At 45.4% G+C, this 27746-nt stretch overlaps 1 protein-coding gene across 12 annotated transcripts in view; it reads left to right on the forward strand.

The window, feature by feature from the left end:
• LOC144133283 (uncharacterized) overlaps positions 1-25751 on the forward strand; it is a 45646-nt gene extending 19895 nt beyond the window's left edge. For 6 of the 12 annotated variants that reach the window (XM_077666255.1, XM_077666251.1, XM_077666248.1 and 3 more), the window contains exons 5-16: positions 794-906; positions 1615-2064; positions 3772-3958; positions 6886-7604; positions 10032-10089; positions 14427-14719; positions 15671-15794; positions 16993-17345; positions 19647-20048; positions 21279-21430; positions 23353-23513; positions 24755-25751. In XM_077666255.1, coding sequence (XP_077522381.1) covers positions 794-906; positions 1615-2064; positions 3772-3958; positions 6886-7604; positions 10032-10089; positions 14427-14719; positions 15671-15794; positions 16993-17345; positions 19647-20048; positions 21279-21430; positions 23353-23513; positions 24755-24876 — 3134 coding nt within the window. In that variant the 3' untranslated portion in view covers positions 24877-25751. Of the gene's footprint in view, positions 1-793; positions 907-1614; positions 2065-3771; positions 3959-6885; positions 7605-10031; positions 10144-14426; positions 14720-15670; positions 15795-16992; positions 17346-19646; positions 20049-21278; positions 21431-23352; positions 23514-24754 lie in introns of all 12 variants that reach the window. The other 6 variants (XM_077666246.1, XM_077666247.1, XM_077666250.1 and 3 more) reach the window with 3 other exon arrangements.
• The last annotated feature ends 1995 nt before the right edge of the window (positions 25752-27746 follow it).

Consider the following 27746-nt stretch of genomic DNA (forward strand, 5'->3'; position numbering starts at 1 on the left):
TAGTAGAGAATGCATGCTAAGGTAAACTCTTTGAGGGAGTTTAAATAAAACCCTTCTGCTTTATGCACTTTAAAGGCCTTACAAATGATTGTGATCAGGTACTGTATTGATCAAGAAATCAATGGGCAGTTCAGTCAGCAGATCAGTGTGAAACTCGGCCATAACTAAGTCTTTTGAGTGTTGGGAACAGCAGTCTCAGGTGTGGCGAACTCTTAACTATGCGTGGCAGAGTAAACGTTTGAGGCAAGATAATTAACCCACAGTTCAGCTGAAGAAAGCAACTCGTTTTCTCAAAAATAAGAATTTTGTGGCAAGAACATTATAGCTGGCAGCCTTTATTCCAGTGCCTTGCAAAGGAGCTAATCTCAGCCCCTGGCTAGTGCATTACAACATGGCTAAAGAAGCAGCATTGATTTTTTTCCTTTAAAAATTTGAAGCACTTTAGGATGCCGAGCTACACGTTCTTGCTTGTTCAGTTTAGTGGTTACAAGCAGATTATTTTTGCGGACACAAATTTTACTTTTGAGACCATGACACCACAAGTGCTTGGTGTCAAAATAATGGACATCTCAACGAAACAAGCGACACAGCTTGTTCGACTTTTTTGGAGTACTGGCGCACATAAGAAGTTATTACATAGAAGTGATGACACGAGATAGGTCTCAAGCATGTGAAAAGTTGCTGGGAATTGGGTTGAGCATTTTGCATGAGCATTTTGGAAAGGCGCCTATGATTGTTTTTAGATGTCCATTCAAGCTTACAGCGGACATGGCCTTGACTGCAGCATCATTACGTCACGAGGTCTTCTGCGTCCATAAATCTACTGACCGTGCAGTGCCTTCGGATCCTGCCTCACCCAAAAGGGCTGCACCTGCATTCGGGAATGGGGACTTGGTTATAAGAGAGGCAAGTCATGAAGCCAGTCTTTAGTGGTTTTTGATCATGCAGCAGGCACGTCTTGTGTACGTGCAGACTTACGTTGTAACCAAAAGAGATGACTTATTTCTTGTCTACCCTTTGAAAATAACTCTTCATATATGCAGGCTGCGGTAGCATGCTGTTTATGGTATTGCCACATCTACAACAATAACCGCTCGGCGGCTGTTCGGCACGCAGCTCGTGCGCCACGCTGTGCACTTCTGAAGAAGAAACTGACGTTCCACTCTGGCTGTCTTGGTGTGCTGTCGCACCTTCCCAGAGCTTCTCGGTGTTGGCATTTCTCTGCCGTGTAGACGCGAGCTACCAGCACCAACTGCTATGTGACAATATGTACACAGCAGAAATTTTCGTGCGCAAAAAAAGTTTACTTTTCATTTAGAATGGTTGAAAAACATGGCAGTAATCATTTCTGCTGATTTATTTAGGAGCTAATGTCTATCCTGAGACATTGTTGTGGACCCCCTGTAATGTGTGTGTGCTTTGGGCAAGAGTTTTTGACTAGGAATTGACTGAAGATGTGACCATCCTGAATTATTCTTCCACCATATCTTTTTCTTTTCTGCCACATAATTCGCGGAAAACTAGCAACATGCTTCTTTTCATAACACCGTGCCTTTGGTACAGTCTTTGATACAACATAGCATGCGACGCGTTTCTCGCATTTACTGAATGCAGGATTCCAGTGCCAACAAAACCTTCAGCCGTGACAGCCCAAGTTCTGACAGCTCTGACAGGATGCTACGTCGCGACAGCACGGGTCACAACAGGACATTTGTGTGTGAGGGCCCGAGCCCAGGGTCTGCCCAGTCCGCCAGCCCTGTTCTTTGCCCGCAATCTCCGGAAGACGTGATACCACGCCGGATGAAACTGTCCTCGCCACCGTCTAGTTCCTCGGATCCAGTCCCGTCCTCTCCCACGGCACGCAATGAGCAGAAGACACCTTCCCTAGCTTCAGTTTTTAAGGGCACCCCAGCATCAAGTCCACACAGCCCATCGTCTTTATCGTCTCCTCAGACACCTGCGGTTCTTCACTCCGGGTCTGATTCGGGGAGCCCCCAAAAAGTGTCACCAAGTTCCCCACTGAGTGCTGGAAAGGAGGGCTCCCTCTCATCCCCTGTGATGCAGGTGCAGTTGTGTGCACATGGCTTTTAGCTGGTGCGGGTCTACTTTTTTGCTGAGAATAAGGATGCACGGTGGCCTTGAGTGCTTGGCAATTTCTTTCCCTACAAAATTCAGTGACGACTCATCATTTCTTGCAGCCATTTTTGCAAACTGGTGGCTGTGTGTGGTGAAGTTTGAGAAATTTGCTGTGAAGGTTTTGGCTAACGTCAAGTCAGACACTTAGGGGAAAAATTTAGCCAACTTTTGGACCTCCCTACGTACCAGTGCAGTTATCGAGGCAAGGCTGACATATGCTGATGGGGTAGCTTTTCGAATTTTTGCTGTGACGTCTCTTTGAGGTGCTTGCGAATTTTGCCATTCTGGCTTTTCATGAAAATTATCATATTTGGATGGCTGTTATTGTGGTTGCTATGCTTGAACTTGGAGTTTAGTTGGCTGCAACTTCACTAGGATTGTACAAGTAGCTAAGTAGAAAGTAGGCGTTTAAGCAATGATTACTTCATATAAATGAATGACAAGCACACTTTTTTATAAGTTCTAAATAGTTTTCCTCCTGGCCTCAGATATTCAAGTCATTTCCAACTTGAGTGCAGAAATAAGCACAGAACTCTTACTTCGTGCAAACTCCTTGTTCTTTTTCGTATTGGAGGTACAGTCGCGAGGAAGAAAGGTTAGCACAGTGACACCATTGGTGCAGTGAAAATCGCACTGCAGGGCTGGCGTAGCACTGTGCTTTGCGAACACACTTGGTAGTTTTGTTATCGGCATGTTCGTAACCGCTGTGCTGAGCATTGCTGTCTGTGCCGCTGCTGTGGCATGTCAAAGTGCTAATGTTTTTAACTTGCTTTGGGACATAAACCCCCACAAACCAAACGAAACTTGCGACTGTACCTGTACACACCTTGTTGGCATTTATGTTTGGAATGAGAGAATAAGATTTAAATGTGTACTTCATCGCGCTCACCCTCTGCAGTCGTGGTTCCTTCAGTTCAGTGCGCAGGCATCTGCTTCAGCTTTTACATAGCATCTTGATGTTCTTGCGGTTTACCAAGTCATGCCCCACGTTTCCTGTCCATTGCCAATTGAGGCTTGATCTTACAAGGCCTCTGTTTTTGTCCTGAGAGAACATTACGCTTAACCTTATGCACTGCCTTCATGGCACTTTCATGGCTGCCTGTAGGAGCTTGGCCAGCACAGTTTGATTTTTAATGGAACATTTGCGCAAAAAAGTGGTGTAGAACTAAGATAGCTGCTCTAACAAGTGGTCAAATCTGCTTAAAGGAAACACTTTTGTACCTCTGAGCACCTTAATCTTAAAAATGTTGCAAGAATGCCATCGGTAAGTTTGTTTCAGGGTGATAGTAGCCATCATGGTACTGGTCTGGCCTAAAGAAATTAATGTTGCCAGATTATTATGCCTCGAATTAGGTCTGCGTAGGAACAGCAGGCTATCAAAAGGCCAATTTTAATGGCCGGCACCACACTTGGCAAAAGTGTGCAGAATGTGCTTATGGTAGTGCACCCTTCACTTTTGTTCGAGAGCCAGTGTATTAACTCTGTAGGTTTCCTCGCGCGTGCCAAGGACGCTGTGCCGGTAGAATGTCTAGAAATTGCCGTCATTCGCATAGAAGTGCTGTTGCTGGTGCAGCTAGCTCACTTATTGAGTGCATTTTATTGCACTACATGTCCCCATTTCATTCTCCGTGATAGGATGCGGATTCCCTTGAGGACCTGAGTAAAACCGAGGACTCCCTGAGTACGGTGAGGGAAGTGTTGCCAGGCAGGCCACCCCCCACTAAGCCAACCACACTGGCCTGGAGGCCCGTGCATTCGCCTGGCAAGGAACGGGCTCCACCGCCACCGCCTCCCAAGAAGGAACAGCGCGACGAAAAAGGCTGTAAGCTGTCAGTGGAAGTTATTTTCCTTTGCCGCACCGCTTTAGTGAATTTTACTGCAGGGTCATTTCCAATTATGAATATCACTAGTCCAGAGGTTCTCGAACTGGACTCCATGGGACCCTTGGCTGCCTCGAAGCACTTTTTGGTTTCCCCAAGTGCCTAAATCTGTGCATACCTCAACTCCCACTTTTCTTTTACCCACTTTATTTTGGGACTGACCGTATAATAATTGCTTATAGCAGGCTGTTCTACTATACAGCCAGCAATTGTTGATTGAATTTGGCCACTTTCTTGGAAGTGCTGTACCTCTGCAATGCCTTTTATTGCATTCCTGTTGGGCAGGGAGAGGCAGTAGCCAGGACATGCGGGGTTCCTCGGCACCTTGCCTCGGGTGTTCCTCGGCACTGTTGGGGTTCCGGAACACTAAAAAGAATGAGGACCCTTGCTCTGGCTTATAAGATAGGGACAGGTTTCTCAGCATCCTTTTAAGAGGGGGCCACACAAAGTGTGTGTAATATCTCCACATGCCCGGGGCCCCACGATTGCTACACTGAATAAAGCAGCATGTCTTTATCCATGTTTTAAAAGATTGGGTAGCCCACGGAACTAATTTCATGATTGCTATAGGGGCTTGCAGTTGTTCCTTTTGGAAGAGAAATTCGCATTAGTCACAAGTCATAAGCTCGCTGTGATTAGGTGTCTGCCCTTTGTGCTGTCGGGTCTCGTTATAGTGAAAAGGTACAAAATCGTAAAATAGTGCGACGCTGTAGCCAAAATTCGCAATATAAAATTTTCTCAGAAATTCATGCGAGAGCAGCGCAGTTTAGTCAGTGAAGGGACGGCAACTCAAGCGATCTTTACTAGAGAAACATGGACACCTTTTCTGAGGTTTTAGTGCTATTTCACGAGGCCGCAAAAACCGATCGCAAGTCAGGTTGGCTTCCCTGCATAGCACTGCCAGCACCTAGTGGCACAGGCTGAGGGTTAGCTTGGGTGGCTTCTCCGCATTACAGCCGTGCTGCTTGAAAAATGGTATGTCAGAGTGAAAGTAATCGCCGACTTCACCACCTTAGTGGCAACCGACATGAGGGCAGGGCTAGGCTGCGAGATAAAAGTGTGAAACTTGACGCAAACCCTTGCTGCACCATCACCAATCATTTGTACAGTACGGTGAAGCCTGCTATCTTAGAGGGCATATCAATGCTTTAGGGAATTCGTTATATCCGTTGTATTGACAACCTCCTTCGATAGATACAGCAAAAATTGTACGTGTTTGCTAAAAATAATTAGGAAGAGTTTGATAGAGCGAACGATGCATTATGTCTGTGTTCGTTACATTAGGGTTCGACTGTAAACTGTTTGTCGATACTGTTGATTGAATGATTTAGATGATTTAGTGATTTTGTCTGGCGCAGTCACACAGAAACCGATGATGTACTGTTTGGTGATAGTTACTTTAGTGATTAAGGGTGGATAGCGCATAGAAACAAACACAAGGAGCTAATTGGAACCGGTAATCGTTGGTTATAAACTGACTAGTTGGCATCGCCTTTGAAGAGTTTGTGTTAACCAGAAAGTAAAAGTTTGGTTGTTCCGGGTATTGTTTTCGTAGTGTGTGTGCAGACCTAAACTAAGTTTCCCAGACGATTCAGCTTATTCGCATTAGTCACGAGTCATAAGCTCGCTTTGATTAGGTCTCTGCCCTTTGTGCTGTCGGGCCTCGTTATAGTGAAAAGGTACAAAATCGTAAAATAGTTTGACGCTGTAGCCAAAATTCGCAATATAATATTTTCTCAGAAATTCATGCGAGAGCAGCGCAGTTTAGTCAGTGAAGGGACGTCAACTCAAGCGATCTTTACTAGAGAAACATGGACACCCTTTCTGAGGTTTTAGTGCTATTTCACAAGGCCGCAAAAACCTATCGCAAGTCAGGTTGGCTTCCCTGCATAGCACTGCCAGCACCTAGTGGCACAGGCTGAGGGTTAGCTTGGGTGGCTTCTCCGCATTACAGCCGTGCCGCTTGAAAAATGGTATGTCAGAGTGAAAGTAATCGCCGATTTCACCACCTTAGTGGCAACCGACATGAGGGCAGGGCAGTTACTGCTAGGCTGCGAGATAAAAGTGTGAAACTTGACGCAAACCCTTGCTGCACCACCACCAGTCATTTGTACAGTGCGGTGAAGCCTGCCATCCTAGTGGGCATATCTTTGCTTTAGGGAATTCATTATATCTGTTGTATGGACAACCTCCTTCGATAGATACAGCAACAATTGTATGTGTTTGTTAAAAATGATTAGGAAGAGTTTAATAGAGCGAATGATGCATTGCATCTGTGTTCGTTACATTAGGCTTCGACTGTAAACTGCGTGTCGATACTATTGATTGAATGATTTAGTGATTTTGTCTGGCGCAGTCACACGGAAACTGATGATGTACTGTTTGGTGATAGTTACTTTAGTGATTAAGGGTGGATAGCGCATAGAAACAAACACAAGGAGCTAATTGGAACCGGCAATCGTTGGTTATAAACTGACTAGTTGGCATTGCCTTTGAAGAGTTTGTGTTAACCAGTAAGTACAAGTTTGGTAGTTCCGGGTATTGTTTTCGTAGTGTGTGTGCAGAGCTAGACTAAGTTTCCCAGATGATTCAGCTTATCAGGGAATTAGGGTTAAAGGTTGATAAGATAAAAGGTCTGTGTAGCGGCAGAATGAAATGCAAACAATCTGTGTTTGTGGCACATTTTCTTTCCAGTTTCTTCTGGTTTATTCATATATTCATGTTTAGATGTGAAGCGTTATGCTGAGTGACTGGTTGTACCTATTACTGCCACGTGGATTTCATTGTTGACTCATGGAGTTCACACATTACTGCACAATAATAACATTTGTGAACCCTTCATTAACTATGTGGTCCTCACTTTTCACAGCCGATGAGTCATCTCCTGGGGACTCTGCTGCCAAGTCGACGCCCTCCAAGGATGAACAGTCACCGTGTCCCGACACTCCCGCATCCCAGACGCAGGCGTCTGGCTCTAATTCCATGGCATTCACAATCCACTTTGACGACAATGTAACTGGTGGCAGCAAGCCTCTGGCTCTTAAGGACAGCATACGGAAATTTGCACCCCCAAAACCAGAGTCAGAGCGGACGCCGTCTAGGACGCGGGCCTCGCCGGTATCGAAGTCTGGTGGCGAGTCGTCGGCCAGTGGTCGCAGGACACCCACAAGTCCCCTTAATGCTGCTGACTTGGCGAAAAGGCGTTGGAGCGGTGCAGAAACGGGCCGTGGAGGAGCAAGGAGTGGCGCTGAAGGGTGGAGTTCGGATGTAGAGTCGTCCCGCCAGGCAAGGCGGCAGGATGAACGCCTGAGTGACTCGGCGTCATACCTGATCCAGAGGATGCTCAACGATGGACCGACGCGGGTTCCTCTGCCGGGCCCGGCTGGTGGTGCGTCTTCATCGGCGTCACGTATTGTTGATCCAGGCTCTGGCCCAGAGCAGCTTTTGTCTCCTGCTGACGACCGAAGTGAGACTGGCACATATACGGTGGAAACTGACCGGGTTGACCCAGCTGTGGAGGAAGCTCGCCGAAAGATCGACGAGGTGTTTGGTGTTTCTTCGTACAACCACCCATCCAGCCTGGATCAGGTGAGGAATAGCTCTTGTGAAGTATATTAGGAATTTTCTCGTTAAGGATGCCCCATGAAAAACGTTTAGTCAAGAAATTTATTTAGGGGCAACATCACAATAATGCAGTAGTATAGACTCCATTAATTCAAACTTAAAGTGGCCGGAGATTTTTGCTTGAACTATCAGAAGTTTGAGTTATTAGAATTGCATCCAAGACTGAATGTGATTTGCTTAATGGTTATTTATTAGATGCGTTTGAATAGTGGAAACTCGAATACGAGTTGAATGTTTGTAATTCGGTTCAGATTCTTATTCGAGAATTTTCGGGTATGTATTCGGAAATTTCCTAATGTTCATTCGATTGAATACCGTGCCGAGTTTCATAGATCCGGCCGCAGCATAATATCTGGGTGAATTATCCAAAGATTGGGTTTAAGAGTGTCAGGAAAACAGTAAAAATGTTTCCTGTTAGCTTTTTTCCTCCGTCATTTATCGCTGGGCTTTTTATCCGCAAGTAGGCTTTCCCACATATAACACGTGATGAGAACAAATTGCTGGCTACCCGCTTCGATAAGGCACAAAGTGAAAGCGTGCGGTTTTTTTCTGTTTGGTCCTTCTATAATATGTTGCAAATATAATATGTTGGTGTATTACAATGCATGGTGCATTGTAACCCACGCACCTCCGACATGCACGTAATGGCGAGCATGATGACTGTAGGAGGGCTGTGTCGCTAGGCCAAAAAAATAGCCTGGCCACATTTCTGAGCTTCGCAGCCAGCCCGCAGCGACAGCGGCTATCGGCCATGAATTTGCCATCTTTCTGAGCCGATCTGCGTGCCACGTTCGGACGCCGACTGGTGCATCGGTGGCCATTTTCTTTTTAAAAGCAGTCTCGCCGTTTCGATGGCATTGCCCTTGTTTACGTGTTCACTATTCTTCCAGCATGGCGAACTGCATGGGCTTTTCACTGTTTGTGCGAAGCAGTCTCCTTGCAAGGCTTCACTGCATTTTCAGGTTTTCCTCATTTTTCTTCTGCAAAGTGGGGCGTTTAATACTCGGCCTTCGAATAATTACTGCATGTCTTTCGGTACCTTTAGCCCGAATTAATGAGGTTTTTCTGCCCATCATGTTATCTTTAGTTGCTAGCCTTGTGTCATTCACGGATTTCATTTTGTTACTCATTTTCTATGACCACAGTACAGGTTTTTGTAGCCTGTACAATGGAAACTGTGCTGATGCTATCAGAAGGGAAGCTATTGGTTTAAAACTTGCATTCATTTGCTTAAAGGCAAGATAGAATGTACTTTTGTAGGTGGCATAAATTTCTGTTCACATTGCATGCAGTGTGTTGATGCTGCACAGGTTGCTTTTGCATATTTGAAAAATTTAGCATATATAAGCTACAGTATGCGCCCTTTGTAGGGAGGCAGCATTATATGAGCATTTACAGTTTACAGTTAGCATTTTGTTGACCAGTGCTCATACTGTGTTTATACTCTTTTAATTTTCTTAAACTCAGTGTTGTTGTTTTCTGCTATACTGTCATATCACAGAGATCATTAGTTTCGTGGCACTGCATTAATAGTACAGGTAGACAGGTGCATGCTGAATAAAAGCTTTTGTGCCTGCGTCAACAACAGTGGATGGCAATTGCTAGTAGCTTGCATAGTGAACATTTTGCACAAGGTGGTTCCTAAAAGGCTTGAACAGTTGACTGTGTGAAGCCCAGAACTGACGTCGCGGTGGCTCAGTGTATGGTGCTCGGCTGCTGATCTGAAAGATGCAGGTTCAATCCCAGCCACGTCAGTCACATTTCGATTGAGGCGAAATGCTAGAGACCTGTATACTGTGTGATGTTAGTGCACGTTTAAAGAACCACAAGTAGTTAAAATTACCCTGAGCCCTTCACCATGGCACCCCTCATAGCCTGAGTCGCTTTGGGACGCTAAACCACATAAACCATAAACCAAAACCTAGAATTGATATATGGGCTCGTCTGTTCTTGCCAATGTTTTTGGGTATCAAATGCTTCCAGGCGACATGCTACTTATTCTTAGGAGTGAATTTAATGAAATTGAAGCACACTGCGAAGTGAAGATTTAACTCTTGTTCTTTGGCCCCGGAACAAGCTCATGCTCATGCAAGAACTGTCCTAATGGCGAGGCCAAAGCATTGGATAGTTGAGCCATGAAGGATTGTGGCACTTGGTTTGTTTTGATAGGGTAGCAATGATGTCATGTGAGGACCTGACCAAGTGTCTTTGCACCACACCAGATTGCGCTGAATTGCCTGCTGTGAAGAATTTTACTTACCAAAGGTAATAAGGTGGGCTGAATTATGTGTTGTTTCCTACTTCCATGCTTATGCAACTACAATCGCTGATAAGAAAAGCTGAAGAGACACTTGCATTTCTCTTCTTTCTCTCACTCTCTCCTGGTTCCAGTACCAGAGGACAAGGCCAGAAGGTGAAGGGGCCCCTGGTTCCAGACCCAGGAGCCAGGGTAAAGTTCAGAGCTTGTGTTTCAAGTTCGGTGGTGGTGGTGGTGGCTTTGCATGTGAGTATAGCTGTGACGTATGGAGCCCTGCTTGCTTTTGCTGCACGACTCTTTCCTCCTCAGTGTCATATTTCACTGTTGTTTTTGCTGATGCTGTTGTTATACGATCAGTGCTCGTAGGGCTAGTTGTGATTCACTGGAATTATGTGAAGAAGTCCACAGTGGTTGTGGCAGCGCTGAATTTATGAATATATCAGGTGCATAATCAAGCCCATACAAGCACTGTGCTACTGAATTGTGCCTGCAGGGCTGAGGGGCAAGACCATTTGCATCATTAGGTGTGCCCCAAAAATACCATTTGGCAAAATATGCGTACATATGGCGGCTAATGAAGGAAATTTGAACTGTGCTTAACTCTGTGGAAATGGTGACATGTTAACCATGGAATGTGATAGGGGGGAAGCAGGTACTAGAAAATGAGGTGCGCAGTTTTGGCTATGGCCTATGAACGTAGATTTCAGGGTCACTGTTGAAGAGGTTGACAGCTAACTGGTATGGATTACAAGCTTGTAGTGAAAGTGAGGTAATCTTGCTTTGTATCGATAGATTTGAGTCATGTTACCAGGTCAGTGGGAAATAGAATTTTAGTTTGGTACTGAAATTCATGTGAGATTAGATGAAGTAGCACTGTGCGGTGAATGTTTGCTGCTGTCAGTGTGTACCACTACATGGCTGCATATTGCTGTACTCATTGTAGCTTTGTTGAATGCATCATATTTTATTATTTCATTAACATACTATTACCTGCACTATTTTCAGAGCATCTTCTGAAAGGAAGTTCAAGTTGAAATGAGGCAGTCATTTCAGAGCGGAGCGAAGGAATAGTGGCAACCCTCGTAGCATGGTGTCATGCAACAATGCTTTTGTACCCACACATGCGCGAAAAAAGGCACATGCACATACGTTTGCGTCCCTATCTGGTATCCCTCAAGAGGAAATTATATAATAGTTGTGTTGTTCCAGTACTCACTTACGGGGCAGAAACTTGCAGGCTGATGAAAAGTGTTCAAATTAGGTTGACGACAGCGCAGTGAGCTAGGAAAGGAAAAGATCAGTGTAACATTCAGAGACGGTAAGAGAGCAGATTGGTTCAGGGAACAGACTTGAGTTAATGATATCTTAGGTGAAATCAAGAACAAATGGGCATGGGTACGGTATGTAATGTGGAGAGCTAATAACTGATGGTCCCATAGGGTAATGGAATGATTCCAAGAGAAGGCAAGCGTAGCAGGGGGTGGCAAACAGTCAATGTGGGCGGATAAGATTAGGGGGTTTTGCGGGGCTAAGGTAGACTCAGCTGTTGCAGGACAGGGTTAATTGGAGATATATGAGAGAGGCCTTTATGCTGCAGCATAGATTGGTAGGCTGCTAATGATGACATTTGTGCTGTCATAGAAGTAATGCATTTGTAATGCATTACTTGCTATATTTGTTTGATTCCTCAATTTTGCCAGCATAGAGTTGCTATCTTGCTCACTCGTTCCCAGAATTGTGATTACACAGAATCTAGAGCATCCTCTGTTTGAAAATCTGTTCATAACAATGCTTTATAGCATTTTAAGCTGACCATTGCAGGATTGGACCCTTCGAACACCAAGCTTTCCAACTCTTAAAGGTGCACCTAAAGAGGATTTTGAGTTTGTCTTATTATAGTGGGAACTCAGTCTGCACAGTAGAAGCATTCTTAGAAACTTAGAATTAATTATTATCCTGTGTGGCTTATTTCCCTATTAAATTGCATTAAATGTCACGGCTTCCGTCTCTTTATTTAACTCACCGCATAGAGTAGGAGTCAACCAACATGCTTGCCGCAGTGGAAAACGCTTGGAATGCCTTTCAGCCAGTCGCGTGGTGACTAGCCGCTCAGGTGTTGGCGGAGTGAGCTTCGAAAATGTGCGGTTTACTGGTCAAACTATGTTGAGCCAGAGTAGACTGTCAGGCGCATCACCGCTGCAGCAGCAGACGACACGAGAAAGCAGTCCGCTTGCTTAGGGCTTGTTATTTTGCTCCACAAATATGTAGTGGTTTTATGAAACTATTACTTATTTCATGTCCAAAAAGAGTAATAAAAATTATTTTGGGTGTCTTCACGGATTGTAGTATTTTGATTGGCCATCGCAGAGTGATGGGGTTGAGTCTCATCAAAGCAAATAGACCGTGTCGTTGGCTTAATTTGTGGCTATGTTGTCTCCAACTGAAACTATTTGTTCATGAATACCCAGAAAGCAAAATAAAAGTGAAAATTAATTTTTTCAGAATGGTTTTTAGTGCATCTTCAAGGGTTGATGACGACCTCAGGTCATCATGAGCGATTGATTGCCATTTTTTCACTTGCGGTGAGCTGTTCTCGTCATGGGTGTCTTGCTGCTTTCGAAATGGCTTACGATGAGGTGTGCTTGTCATATGGTGTTTTTACATATAGAACATAGATGGCAGCACCCATTTTTTTTTCATCCGTATTTTTATTGAATGTTAGTTTTCACTATAGATGGCAGAAGGCATTCGTTGTGTTTTCAGGCTCATCCTGTTTGCAGGAGATTTTTCTGCACTTTCAAACAAACATGGCATCATTTGTGGGGCGTTATAGTATGGAAGAGTGTTATCCTTCTGATGATGATTGCGCAAGTGATGGGGATGTTTATGTGAAGAAGATAGTGACAAAACTTGAAGAGAGACTGCAATGGCAAGAACATCGGCACAGTAATGAATTCAGGCTGATCAGGATAAGGTAGTATTTCCATCGAATAGTTGCAAGGTTGCCAATAAATGCGAATCCCCTCTGTGTTGTTTGTTCTGTACTTTGATTTTATATGTATGCATGGTTATCCTGCACAATGATTAGATACTCCTTGTGAGCCATGTTGATTCCTTTTTTTACAGTCCGAGCTTGCTGCCTTAAATGCTGCATGGCTTGCCTCAATATCCAGAATTGCAAAGCCACTTTCACTTTTGCCCTATTGGCTGTCGAGGACAGGTGGCACTGTCTTTGCACGTTTTGTTTCTCGCATTGTTTTCAGCCTGCAAAAACTTTTGGGACACGTGTTTCCCACCAGTGCAGTTTTTGCAAGCAAATTATTGAATTGGCCTATCACCTTTGCTTGTATGCAATTCTGTCATAGCTGTACAGATTTACACTTGCAATGTTTAAGGTGAGTTTAGTTTTGCCATTTCTTCTGTTACACAGCATTTGTTGCCTTCATTGCGAATTTTTATTTTCGTCTTCATATATCGTTGAGTGTGCCACATAAGCAGTTCATTGTTTTGTATAACAGTGCTTTTTGCGCAGTTTTAATCTTTATGTGATGAAGCAAATTATTACATGGGATATCTTGGCATTGTAGATTGTAGGTAAAAACATTTTGAAAAAAAAAAAAAAAATGTGGGGCCTCCTCTTACAGCAATTTTGATGCAGTTACAATGAAACTAGGAAGGCAAGTTGACGTGCAGGGTCGCCCACTTTTAGGGTGAACACATGAACGCGTGGCCATGCTTCTTGGAGCGCCATTGCGTCCGATGCGGCCACGCATCAAGGCAAAGTAGCTCGGGCGTAGGGGGACCTGTAGGTGGTGTTTCGGTTGTCCGCCACTTCGGTTTCGTGTATGGCCGTGACGTTTGCATTGGCACTCACGTCTTCACCCTAATGATGGACAACCCTGTGCTCTGTTCAGTACTGCAGTCAATGAGAATTTTAATCTAGTGGAAGGTTTGAGTACTGTGGACTTGAAATTCAAGTTGGTATGGCTTCATTCGAAAGGAATGCCACAGGGCGACTGAACAAAGAGCCGAGAAGCACGCACACACAAAGTACTGAAAGTTCCTTATGTGCTTTGTGCGTATGTGTTCCAGAGCCTATGTCATGTTGTTCTTTGCTGTTTTTCAGAATGAGGGCTTGGGCTTGCAATCATAAGGATGTTCTTTCTGGCTGTGGAATAGGAAGATTTTGAGTCATGAGCGCACCTTATCGCCTCTGTGACAAGTCAGAGGTATCCTTTTCTCCAAGAATATGTAAATGGCTGCATTGTGAATGTTGCCAGGTGGTGCCCTCAGTACTCGGCAAAACAAAGGTGGTTGGGTGTTCCTCTGGTGTTGGCCGAAGCAGGGAGGAGGAATAGGAATGAGTCGAGGGAGTCAGTCAAGAATTTGGATAGACAGTGGAAGTTGGACTCAGTCTGAGCGATCGCCAATTAGGCCCAACAGTGTGACAGTGCGACCTGTTTGCAGCGCCGTGGTGTTTCTTTTCAATGGGTTCTCAATTTGGTGCGTCTTAATTGCTCTACCTTCAGGCGGCTCCGTCGACCTGGGTCGCCCCAAGCGCAGACTTCCCACGCCTCCTTCGGAGCGGGCTCCTTTGGACATCTTTGTGCCATCCTTAGGGAGCAGCAGCCCTGTGAGCACTGTAAAAAAGCCTGCTGCGACAGCTGCACCACCTTCTTCTGCAGCCGGTGCCAGTGCCCCTGCCAGGAAGCGGCTGGGCTCTTCCGGAAGCCGGCCCAGCCCACCGTGTTCTCCGCCCAGAACACACCGGACCACGCCTGCCAGGACTCCATCCAACAAAGTCATGTCCACATCGTTCGGGGTGAGCCACTCTTGCGAAATGGATTGGGCACTTTTGAGCTTGACTGACCTGGTGTTGGGTAGATTTCAGGGAAAGAATTAGATTACATTGAAGTGAGTTAATTTTCCCACAAACAGCACAGGTGATGCTGTACTACCCACTCAGAATGTTACGCTTACTGCCAGTGATAAAGAGAGCATTTTTTTTTTTTTTGTGGGAGCTGTGTGTTTCCTGATCCCTGGCGCTCACCCCTGCCCACACCTGCCCATACCTGCATGTTTGGAGTAGACAAGATTGCTACATGAAAAGGGATGGGGCTGAGAGCAACTTGTTGGGCCTGCCGGCCAATGGCTATGTCTGTTTTATCTCATTTATTTAGGCAGGGATAAAATTTGTTTTGTGCACCCTAGTGCAGTGATGCCACTTATCTGTTTTTGCCTTGAAAGATCTGTCAGGCACAGCAATCTTGAAAATTAAGTTAAAAAGCTAGAGCGCAGTGTGACAATTAGTTGTGAGCTATTTTTTTTTGCCATCAGTATCAGTTTTTACGAGCACAAGCGCAAATTTCCTGTGTGATGTCATATTTGACCCATTGCAGTGTTGGTCATGTGGGCTTGGAAATCTGACGCGAGAAGTTTGTCGGCTTGCACTTTCACCATGCTCTGGGAAGCACTGTTCAGGTTCCTTGTCTCAATCCTTTGATCTGTTCAGATTACATGTCACTCAGTGTGGATTGACATGCATATAGAGATGATGAAGTTGCTCGCCGGCCAACATTGAGTCATATTAAATGGTATTCCACTCAATGCCTACAGTAGAAACTTGGCTGGGTGGCATCCTTATGTGCCTGGGAGCAAATCATATCCTTTGTTGGTCTTTGAAATTGTGTGGTTTTACCTTTTTTGAAGGTTTTGTGCCCATTATGAAGCCGGCACATCTTTTTCTAATCTGTGGCCTGTTGTGCTCTTCCAGGATGGTTCCTTTTTACGCCAGACGCCAACTGCCAGTATTTCCTCCACCCAGCGCCGAAGTGCGCCGTCAGCACAGCGCAAGTCCTGGGGCTTGACTGGCTCGGAAGCTGACTTGGCGGCTGGAGGTATGTTACGCTCCTTTCCACTACTGAATTGTAAACATAAATGATTCACGTCTCCAACCGGGTAGGCCTGTTTAGTAGCAGATTCCCATAGTGTGGGAGCGCAGAAAAGCACATCTTTAGTCCTAAGAAACAGAAGTGAGAAATCTTGGGTGGAAGTGGAGTAGTAATTTTGTTTCCTCTGCTCTCCTCATGCTTTTTCTGACCTCCAGGAGAAATGCTGGTTTTTCCAGTTTGGAGCACTTGTTGTGTATTACCTTCCTTGGGCGTTGGTGAAAGCGTCTAAAGTGTGAGCGTGCATCACAGTAAACAGTAGCACTGATGCCTGTAGCAGTGGCTTTGGTGGTGTTTCAAAGAAAAAAAAAATTATAATAAATTAATAATTTACCTGCGAGGTTTCAAACTAGTGACATATATTCACTCGTTTGCAATCTGCTGCAACGGTGTCGCTGGTATGCACAGGCCAGTTCTTGTAGTGAGGTTAAAGGGTGGTTAATGTTTTGCATGCCTGATTCTAAAGTGTGAATTATTTCAGGCTCTGTTTGAACATGGTTGCCACCCAAATTTTTATTGTTTACATAGGAGTGCCAAAACACAAGGCAATCTGGACTTTGTCAACACGTATAAGGTGCTTCTGCTGCGCATATTTTTGTGCTCGCTGGAATGTATGATAGTGATAATGCAGTGTTCAATCTGTAGAAATGCACATAGCTTTTCAGACGTAACCACAGTGCAAAGAAAATAACATTCACAACAGAGGATACATTACACAGTGACTTACGCTGCACTCACTACTGCTTATTAGTAGAAAGTGCACCTGAACATATATACTGTGTCGCACACATGGGAGAAAAGCACAGACATACGCATGCCAAAGTGAAGTCTTTTGTCTGGTACACATTATGAATAAACACATCAGTACATGGCAGAGAAAAGGTTCAATTGCACATGACAACCAGTGTTTTGCTTATTGTTTTGCTTTGCTTTTTTTATGTATGCAAGAAGCTTCGAGCAGTTTCTGATCAGTTTGGTTTTGCAACAAGCTACTCTAGAAAGGTGTGCTGAGCAAGGCTCCTGCCCAGCTCAATGGAGTTGACTCTCCCAGTGTTTCTTGCGCCTGGCTGGTGACTTTAGCAGGTTTCTTTCTGCTTGCTTTGTGCGTGCCTTTGAGCAGAAGGCTTACATGTTCGCACGTCCCCAGCTGGAGGTGACACGGCCTGTGGCTCAGAAGAGACTGCCAGCGTCGTGTCGGACACTAGCACGGAGCCGTCGTCCCACAGCTCGGGCTCCCGGGGCGGCCCCCAGATGAAGCTGAATCGGGCCTTTGCCCTGAGGAGGGCACGGCTAGGGCTGCCTGAGGTGGGGGGAGGAGGCGGTGGAGGAGGACTTCCCCCCACGACGGCGGCGCCACCGCCGCCCCGCGGGAAGTCTCCCCACCACGGCAGCAATCCCAGCCTCTCAAGGCAAGATGGTGGCCGGTTCAGCCTCCGGTTGCCCCGGGGAGTCAGGGCCACGGATGTCGGCATCAGCCGTGCAGAGCTGCTTCGAGGAAAGGTGGGCATTGCACAACTGTCGGAGAGTGCAGTAGAACCGTATTACAGTAAAACCTTGATACCTTATTTACTCGGATGAATTGCGAACTTTTAAAAAAAATTAAGGCTTTGAAAAGGGCCGGGTGTGCAAATTACATGGAAATTTTCTGAACACGTCCTAAAAAACGCTGCAGAGGTCATAATGCACAATACTGTATACTGTATATTGCCACCTATACGTAGACACCCCACCCCCCAATCTCGCACCGCTTGCTGGCCAGAAAAAAAAAAAGTTGACTCCAAATGTAAGATGCATGTAGTTTCCTGCCGGATGGCATGACAGTGCGTGCACAGCAAAAAGCAATGAATGTGCAACAATGCAATCAAGAAGCCAGTAGTGGGAGGCTAAGGGCTCATTCACACATGAGAGTCGCAGAGGTCCGCGACTGTTTTGGTCGAAAAGCGACAGTCGCGGGCCAGTCGCTCGCTGCTCGATTTTGCAGCCTCGCGACTGCGAGTCGCAGACCACTGAACCAGTCAGCGAGCAAGCCGAGCTTTCGGCAACGACGCCGCTCGCAGGTGCGCCGAGCGACAAACTGCGCTATCTGCTCCTTGGCTGCCGTAGTAGTCGCTAAGCCTAGCCGGTTTCACATCGATGCCGCAGCTGAGGGCGTTTCGGAACTGACACCAGTGCTGTAACCAAGATGCTACTTTCGTCACGGCTTTATTCTGAACCCTGTCTCACGATAATATAAAAATATGCTCAATTTCCGCGACGCCTTCAGCAGCGGAGAAAGCAGACTCCAGGCGATCGAGCTGCTTTGGGCAACAGCAGCAAAGCGGCTATGAGAAGAAATTTGCTTGTATCCAGCAGCTCGGTATTGGCCAACGATCCTCAAAATTGATTCATTTTTGAATTTCGACTTTCCAGAGCATGGTATGAACGTGAACAAACAACGTACTAGCGCATTTTTCTGACGCTAGCGGCCGGCATCCAGGCTGGCTGGCAGGCAGCTTGTACGGCCGCGGTGCACATTGCCGCTATATCTTCCTCTTCGCTCATGTCGTCGCAGCACATTGCTAATATCGAGGGACCAGAGCACTTTCGAGGGCCAAGCGTGAGCTCAGGGGACGCGGCCAAAGCAGACGAAACTCTCGAAAGCGCACAAACAGTGTCATTCCCAAGATTTCTAATTTCAAACGAGAATCGAACGAGAGGGCGACCCGCAGGTCGCCCTTGAAAGTGTGAACATCGGTGTTGTCGAAATGCGGTGTAGTCTCAGGCGACTGCTGATCGTGCGACCTCTGCGACTCTCAAGTGTGAATGAGCCTTAAGGAGATAGTGCAGTGGGGTGAAGTATCTGGAAATGATGCTGACAATCAAGCGAACCCGGCTACTTTTACCCTACCCATCTGAGGTCTGAATACATGGCGAAGTTTCTTTCACGCTATGGACAATCCAGATGTGATTAATAGGCTAGAAGCTCTTCAGATTTTGGGCCAACAAATGCTAATTGGGCCTTACAGGGAGTGAAAGTGGCATTGGATTTTGCGCTTACTCTTGGGTCACATTTTAAAAATTTTAGCAGTGTTGGGTCGTGCTTTCCTGAATAACACATCTTCTCGCATTTTTTAGAAAATGAATCAGTAATGTTCTACTCTAGTGGGGCTCAACTTTGCCTTCGTGCTGGCCCTACCATGGTCATCAGCATCTGTGCCACATCGCATCTTCAAGTGCATTGCTACTGTCATCTTTCACACATGCTTCAAATTCAAATCTCCAAAACTAGATCATGCAAGCATGCCTCAGAGGTTTGTGTTTGTATGACACAGGCTTTAAACACCACTACTTTGCTGATTTCAGCATACTTTGAATGGGGTAGTTGTTTCACTATAAAAAGCTCATGAAAATAATTTGGTGTCGAGATGATTAGTGTTGTTGTGCTTGTTAATTAGAAGTGCCAAATATAGCCTCCCTCAAACACTACTGACTTTCTTCTTTACAGTTGTTTGTAGTTACTGACAGTCAGTAACCACATTGTCACTGAGGTATTTCCAGTTATGTGGCCCATCAAGAGAGCTGAATGGGCAGCTCGTCGTGCTGAGAGAAACACTGATGTTGACTTTGTTGTTGTTGTTTGGGGAGCTGTATACATTCCTTCTGCTATGCAAAATGTATTGCCTTGCTCGTGCTGCAAGTTTTTGCCGGCATTAGCGGCTTAGTCAGCTGATCTTTGTCATTCTTTTTGCCTCTGCTCCATGACAGTACTCGTGTAATGTCAGAAGCACAATAGGTAAAGAAACAAACAAACTTGTCTTGCAGGCCCATGGGACGCATCAACGCACTGACAGTGACCCCACGGGTGCCTACCGATCTCAGCAGCACTCGGTGTCTGATGGAGAAAGCCGGAACCGCTCACCACGAGTCCAGCGCAAGCAGCAGCCGGCTGGTGCAGCGTCCTACATCTCCGATGGAGATGACGATGCCCGCATGGGGTCTCCAGTCCAGTTTGGTCGCTCGGCGTCCTTTGGCGGCCACCGTGACCTTGCCTTGACACCGGCTGCTCCCGATCGGCCACACAGGGGTCGCAGCGCAGGTACCGCAACGGGCAGTTCGCTGTCACGCGGTGACACATTCCTCAAGGGAGGTGGCGGAGGAGCAACGAGTGGTGCAACCTTTGCGCGGAGTGGACGCAAGCCCGAGAGGCAATCTGGTGACGGGGAGGTGGGTGCTATGATTGAGAGCTGCTTGAAATCAAAACCTGGCATTTTGATTGCCTTGCTGCTAGATGACTGTGATGTAGCCAAATTTCAATGATACAAATCTCATGGTGTTGCAACAATCCAAAACGTTTTTTATGGGCTCCTCACCATATTACTGCTGGCACTAGTGGTCTCATATTCGTGTCATCCATTGTGGCTTGACAGAGTGTTTGGAACACCCAAAATAATGCACATTGTGCACAATGCACTTTGGCCAGAGAATTTCACACATGTGTTTCACATTGAACTTCATATCAGCCGTGATTGTAGCATCGCAATTCTACTGTGCGCCGTGCTGGCTCAGCAACATTTTCATGAAATGTTTTCTCAAATGAATTAAGGTCTGATACAACACGAGAACGAGGAGGGAAATGCCCCTCAAAGGAGGCCCTCCAGCCAATGATGATGACCAGTTTTCATGCCATTGTGGTTAATCCATGGTTAATCCCATGTCACATAGTGTGACGAGGGGTTAACCTAGCATTACATGGATTTAATCGCAGATTAACCACGATGTCGTGACGAACAGTCAACACCATTGGCTGGAGGGCCTCCTTTGAGGGGCATTTGCAGCTTTGTTCCTGAGTTGTGTCCGACTGTAGCAGTTTACTAATTGAGCAGTGAATGGTATCGGAGGATGTAGTGTAATGATGAGGTCAGGAAATTTTGTTGGGATATGTTGGCTGCATCTGGCACAGGGCAGTGGTAATTGGTGGTCACTAGTATGGTGTAGCCTGGTGTATGGTCACTAGTATGGTGTAGCTAGTGCTCATAGATTGCAGAACGGTGTTGCTGTATGTCAGCTAATGAAGTGCATTTAAAAGAGTTCCAATGAAAACTTTCTGCACTTAATGCTAATTACCTAATGACAAATCACAGCAAATGGTGAAATCACTGACGTGTCTGCATTCCCAGTCTCGCACATGGAACTGTGGACTCTGCACTGCTACTTATTGCTGTTGACTTTCATATCCCACTTGTCCTTGAAGATGCTCATTGTTTTAGTGGCCCCTTTGTTGTTAAAAAAAGTATTTTGGAATATTGGCATGACATACATGACCCTCCTTGGCCTGTATGGCCTAGCTGCCTATGGATTGCTTTGTCATGGCCTTGTGCACCTTACCGAAGCCGTAATGTGTTACTTGATTTTGTTACCCTTGCCAGCAAATAAGTTTTGTCTTGGTGTCTGCAGAGTAAGACGCCAACGGAGAATGGTGTCAAGACACCGTCCACGACGCCAGGCAGGCGGGAGCTGTCGGCATTGGACAGCCTGGTGATCACAGCCATACACCAGCTGTCGGGAAAACTGCGAACCAGCGCTCGAACGCTCATTGAAAAAGAAAGGTAATGTGTGCACGTCTCTCTCTTCTGTCGGTGTTTTAAGAGGAAGGCTTGTCTTAGGTTCCTCTACGGTCTCGTAGCACTATAGGTCATGCTTCTAGTGCAGTGAAACATGCAAACTTCAACTGAATTTTATTCCAACTTAAACTCATGTTAAGACAAACTCAGTTAAGATGAATTCTTGGATAAGATAAGATGCACTGTAACGCCTTTTGGTTGATTCTCCCCATGGGATACAGTACAAAAGAATCCGCTTAAGATGAACTGTTTCATGCGTGATTCGGTAAAGGTGAACTTCCACATCGAGCGTGAACACCAGCGACCCCGTGTAATGGCACTCACGGGGAATCTGCGCGGCACTGTCGAACAAAAGAAAAATATGTAAACGCTTCCACGCAAAAAAATGCACCCTGACAAGATAGCTTTTGCGCAACTTCACGCCGCTGCGCGGAGAAGCTGTCTTGCAGGGCGCACTTTCTTGAATGGAAGCTTTCTTGCTGCTGCGGAAAAAGCAGGGCACCTTCGCTCCTGCATGTGTGCGGCGCAGAGAAGCCAGATCATGGGGTTGTGCACATGTCGCGTGCCACGTATTGCCACCTGCAGTCTAAAAGGCGCGTAGGCACAGAGTAGACCTGCTTTTTGACATAGGGCTTAAAGAGTTGGGAGCTGAAATTTTAAGTGACACTGCATCACAAAACGCTTTATCGCGGCGTAGATATGGCCTGATGTCGGTGCTGCATGGGCACTGCCTGCGGCAAATGGAAAGGTACATGGTAATAATGGTAGCGGTAATAATATCTGCACTGCGGAAGGGGCGACAGAAATGCACAGCTACCCAGCTGTGAACCCGTGGAGGGGGGGGGTGGGTGGGGGGGGGTGGGGAGGTAATTTTTAAGAAGTTCAGTAATCTGAAAAGTTTCTTTTAAATGGTACATCACTACGGTCACAAAGAGATGAAAGTGAAATATGTGCTGTGGACCCCTCTTGTGGCAGTGGCCTTCTCAGTCATCACATGATTATACTGTAAAGTTCCGAACTCTAGTTGTGGTGTTAGATGCCAAGTTCCAACTGTGTGCACTCCTTGCATTAGAGTTATTGTGGTTAGAATAATATGTGGAATGGTTCTAATATAGAATTTGTATTTTAATAGGATAAATGCGCGGAAGACAGTGCGAAAATAATGAATCTGAAGCAAAGCTCCAAAGCCGTCCCTCCAGAGGCTGTTGGACTCGTGTTCAAAACAGCAGAGGTTCCAAGCAGTTGTGCTGAACTGGCACTGTGTGAAGTGAGAACTCAAAACATTGTTGGGGTCGGCCACACAGGTACACTGCCGATGGAGCTCCAGTGGTAAACTGGCATTGATATTCTACCTAGCACGGCCAAGTTTCCTTGCTTAGGTTTCATACTTACACCCGGTTTTTTTGGCTCTGAGATTTTTTTTCTCATGACAGTCAAACCAATTGTACTTACTGGCACGGGCCTGGACATTAAAATTTTTTTTTGGTAAGTCCCATCATCACAAAACAAAACAAATACGAGAGAATGCCAAACTGGCCCACTTCCCTTTGTCTGGCCTGCACTTCAATTTACCATTTTAAAAAGCAGAGAAGAATCGTAAGTAGTGACGGCTTGGCACTTCTAGAAAATAGTGGCCTGCTTCTGAAGTGTAAATTAACAATGTCAGCACCAGGCGAACAAGTTTCAACAATAGGCAGCAGTACCTCTAACAATGTGTGCAAGTCTTAATGCAAATGTAGTTGTGTACTATACTGCATATGTGGCAGTGTTGCAAAACCCTTATTTCGGACTTCTCAAACTTGCTTCTAAAATGCGATGAATAATGCATATACTTAACTTTGGAAAAGCTTGTGCTGATACAAATTTTAACTGGGACGTCACTATTTTGTTCTTTTGACTTTTTGCAGGCTGAAGTATCCAGAAAACAGTGATGTTAGGCTTATGTTGGAAGAGGTCCTCCCGAGGGTTGTTGATAGGCGGCCCAGTGACTCTCCAACTGACGGGAACCTAACGAGGGAACTTTCGAGTATATTGAAAAATCTCAAAAGGATCGAGCAAAGTCTTGAAGGTGAGTGACATTGCGCTTGTAATTCATTGTTGTAGTCGAAAAGCAGTATGCATGTGAAAATTTGGATACAAGTTGCAGTTTACTAAGCACATCCCCTTCAGTCATGAATTATCTGTGAATTGTCTGCATAGTGAGGGGAAAATTTTTAAAATTTTCATATTATTGTGAGGGACCTGGCAAGATTGTGCACAAAATTTGCATCCTCTCAGATGAAATTTTCTATATCTGTTGAGCTTTCAAATATCCACATTGTGACTCGACACTGCTTCCAGGGTCTCACTTAAACTTCTTTTGAGCCATTCCTGTCAAAAGAAGTCATTATGTAAACAAATCAGCACATTTCAGGAAAGGGAGTAATCCGAAGGCAAGATAACTGATGGTGCTTAAGGATAACAGACTGGATTCTAAGGGAAGGGAAGCGTTGCAGGGGGCGCCATAAAGTTATGAGGGAGGATGAGATGAAGAAGTTGGCGGGGATAGGGTGAGGGTAGCTGGCACTGGACATGGTTAATTGGCGAGATATGGGAGAGGCATTTGTCCCGTAGTGGGCATAGTCAGGCTGATGATGATGATGAGGTTGCCATGCAACTGGCTGGCTGGTAACTCATCCGTGGCACAATGCTAATTGAAGGTGGTTGGTTTGCGACGGTTAAATGGCAGATAGTGCTGCCATTGTGCATGTTGCTGTTCCGTCCTTATTTATTTTTCCTAGTGTTATATAATATATAATATATAATTGGTTTTTGGGGAAAGGAAATGGCGCAGTATCTGTCTCACATATTGGCGGACACCTGAACTGTGCCATAAGGGAAGAGATAAAGGAGGGAGTGAAAGAAGAAAGGAAGAAAGAGGTGCCGTAGTGGAGGGCTCCGAAATAATTTCGACCACCTGGGGATCTTCAACGTGTACTGATGTCGCATAGCACGCGCGGGCGCCTTAGCGTTTTGCCTCCATAAAAGCGCAGCCGCCGTGGTCGGGTTCGAACCCGGGAACTCCGGATCAGTAGTCGAGCGCCCTAACCACTGAGCCACCGTGGCGGGTCATTTTTTTTCTTTATTTTTTCTTCTTCTAGTGTTCAAAATAACTCTCAACACCTCAACTACTGCACTGTGACTGGCCGTGTGCTATCTTGATCTAACCAGACTGTGCACCATGTAGACGATTGCTTTCTTTGTGGCTTTGTTAATTGGTGACCTTGACATGGGACAGGATCATAATTGTTTTTTCCTCGTCATTGCCAGTGCTGAACTCTCTGGCCCCTACTGAAGGCGACAGCTCATCAGATGCCATCCAAGAGACCACGACCAAAACAGCAGCCACCACTCAGAAACCAAGGAGTGGCTTCTTCTATGTAGATGTTTAAAGAGCCCCTTGCCAATTCCGTTCACCGACAGAAACTTTGTTGCTATGCTGAGGGGGAGGGGCAGAGCCATTTTTATTTTTTACTTTTTCTCCAGGGCATATACAGCGATGCCCACCTACGAATATTTCTGAGCATTTTCCCCGCTTCTTCCCTTTTCAGTTTGTCACTTTTTGTTGAGGCAGAGAGCGACTCGTTTGGAAGAGAATCTGAAGGTTGTGTTCGGTGTTTTTGCCGCTAGGGTTTTGCAGAGCGCGTTATCTCACTAGGGCATATCCTGTAAAGCACCAATTTTTAAATCTTATTTATAACCTCTTTTGTTTTATTTTTTTGCCAATTCTCGCGGATTCAAGTCGCGAGCTGCCACCCCCGTAGTCATTTTGTTGGTGGCCGAGTGACCTGTGTACAAACAAAAAATGGCCACATCCGCCATTGTTAACTATAACAAAGTTGCCCGCGCCGTTTTTGTTTGCGAGCTGAAGTCTATAGCAAATCTCAGGCTATGCCTTTGTACATAGACATGTAAATGAGGGGGGCGTGTACTGCTTTGTGATACTTTAGAGTAAGCACATGCAAGCCTCTTGTGATGCGTGCATTGACTGTACGCATAGCTATATAATGTACATTGCTGTTGATATGCATAAGAGAATGAGCTCCTTCGGCCCTGCTTCTCCTGTGTGCTTTTTGCTAAAGTGCGAGTTTCAGATGAACTCTCAATTAAGATGAGGGGCTTATGTTTCAGAGCACTTCATAGTGAAGGCAGCTTGGTAAGAGATGGGATTGATGCTTGTGCAGGTTTGCTTTTTTCGATGGGGGGGCATTGCTGATGTTTTGCCATTTGATTCATACAATAAAAGTCTTCCGAGTCAATGTTAAAAGACTTGTACTTTTGTCTGGCTTCTGCAAATGCTCCGACCTGTGTGCACATCAAAATAAGATGTGTATATGTGTGTGAACACTTTTATTATTTTAATTAATTATCGAAGGGAATAGGAAGGGAAAGATATAAATTTGCAACTATAAGTGTAGAAATATAAAGACTGCGACCTTGTTCTAGAGTTATTAGCTTCCAAAGAATATTTATCCTCTTACTAATGCTATGAAGAGCACAGTTTAACGAAAGACATTAATTTAAATACACCGCCCGAATTAGTACAGGAAGGCCTAAGTAGCCAATGTGCCATTAAACAGTTGCCTTTTTACTGTTATTTGTACAATTAACAGTTCACTATAACTTTCTGAACGTATAGTTGCACTATATATGTCGGAATTTTGAGACCTGTGTTACTGTGTGCACTGCTTGAACTTCTGAAGAAAATGCATAAATGTAAATATAACTGTGGAAGTTGCTTAGATGTCGCATGCCCACTCATGCTAAGTTTACGAGGAGATTCAAGAGCCCTTCAAAGCCATGGCACCATGGTGGCATGTAGCGGAAGCTTCTCTAGCATGGTTTAACGTGACTCTGTCGTAGTCTCTGATGGTAGGGACACGCTCGTGTGCTAATTGGGTTCTCAAACAAAAGCCCCTAATTGTGCTGAGTGTGGTTGGACTTGATGCCTGATGCCGAAATTCATATGCAACAAGGACGGCTGCAAATATCCATTGCTGTTTGTTCCTTATGTGAAGGGGCATATTAGTCATTAAAGGGACACTGAGAACTCTATCATTTTTTTTTGTTAGCAAAATCTGATAGTTCGGCATTTCATGGCTTTGTTGCTGCTTGTCCGGGCGCGAAAGATGCATTTATTTCAAAGAAATTTGGATTCGAAGATGAAAAAGTTTTTCCCGCCGCTCTGATTCAAACTCAGGGAACTCTTATGACGCCACGGCAACTCTTATGACGTTTCAGAACGGAGTGACGTGATACGTGACGTAAACGCAGACTCCTTGATTTCTGACGGCTAGCGGTGCGGTGCGCAACCTTCCTTTGCCAGCCTCAGAGATTCGTAGCTTCCATGAAGTAAGGAAAATTCCTCCAAGGTGGCGCCTCTTGTCCTAGGAAGTCATCACGCTTGTACTTGCGAGATTGGCCTGTGGCGGCGACACCTGTATTTTGGTTCTTGCTATTTTCTACATTACGAGAGCTTTATTTTCAGTAAGAGTGGCGTTTTTGTGATCAGGAGCTGCTATTCTATCGATACAAGCCAACTTCAATTTCTCCTCAGTGTCCTTTTAAAGTTATTTCTAACAACGAATTGTTGCCATTACCGGAAAGAGCCTACACGCAGCGCTCTTTCAGTTAAGCTGAGAAGTAATGGTTCCAAAGATGGTAGGATTCTTGCGAAAAAAAAGAAAAGAAAGGCAGTCTTCATTGCTTTAATATTCTCAGGGCATGGCAATGCAATATTCAAAGGCTTGCATTCTACAGAACTGTCCCCGGCCCGCTCTATGCAACAAAGTGTCGTGAATTGCACCTGGTTCAGTGTAATGATTGTTTCACCAAATCCATTCAATTTTTTAATTTCCCACCCTCTACCTTTGATTACAGTGACCTAACTGTAGGCCACTAAACTTCCCTTTCGTATTTTACCTGACAAAGGCCAGGGCTAGTATAACAATGATTCTGAAACAGATTCCATTCCATTTTTTAATTTCCGGCCCTTTGTCTTTGAAGCGAGCCACACTGAGGGCATCGGCAAATACCAGAGAGTGAATGTGGGACGTGGCGTTTCTTTAGTCAAAGCGAAAATGTGAGAAATTAGTTTCAGAATCATGTTATACGAGCCCTGGCATTTGTCATGTGAGCAACTTGATCAGAGTGAATTCAACACTGTTTCACAGCTAGGCAGGTAAATCTTGAGTGGACGTAGTCATGCCCCATTTAATGCCTGTTTAAGATCTAATTTATGCCTTCAACAAGCTAGTTGATA

Source organism: Amblyomma americanum, chromosome 5 (assembly GCF_052857255.1).
Source record: "Amblyomma americanum isolate KBUSLIRL-KWMA chromosome 5, ASM5285725v1, whole genome shotgun sequence".
NCBI classification, from domain to species: Eukaryota; Metazoa; Arthropoda; class Arachnida; order Ixodida; family Ixodidae; genus Amblyomma; species Amblyomma americanum.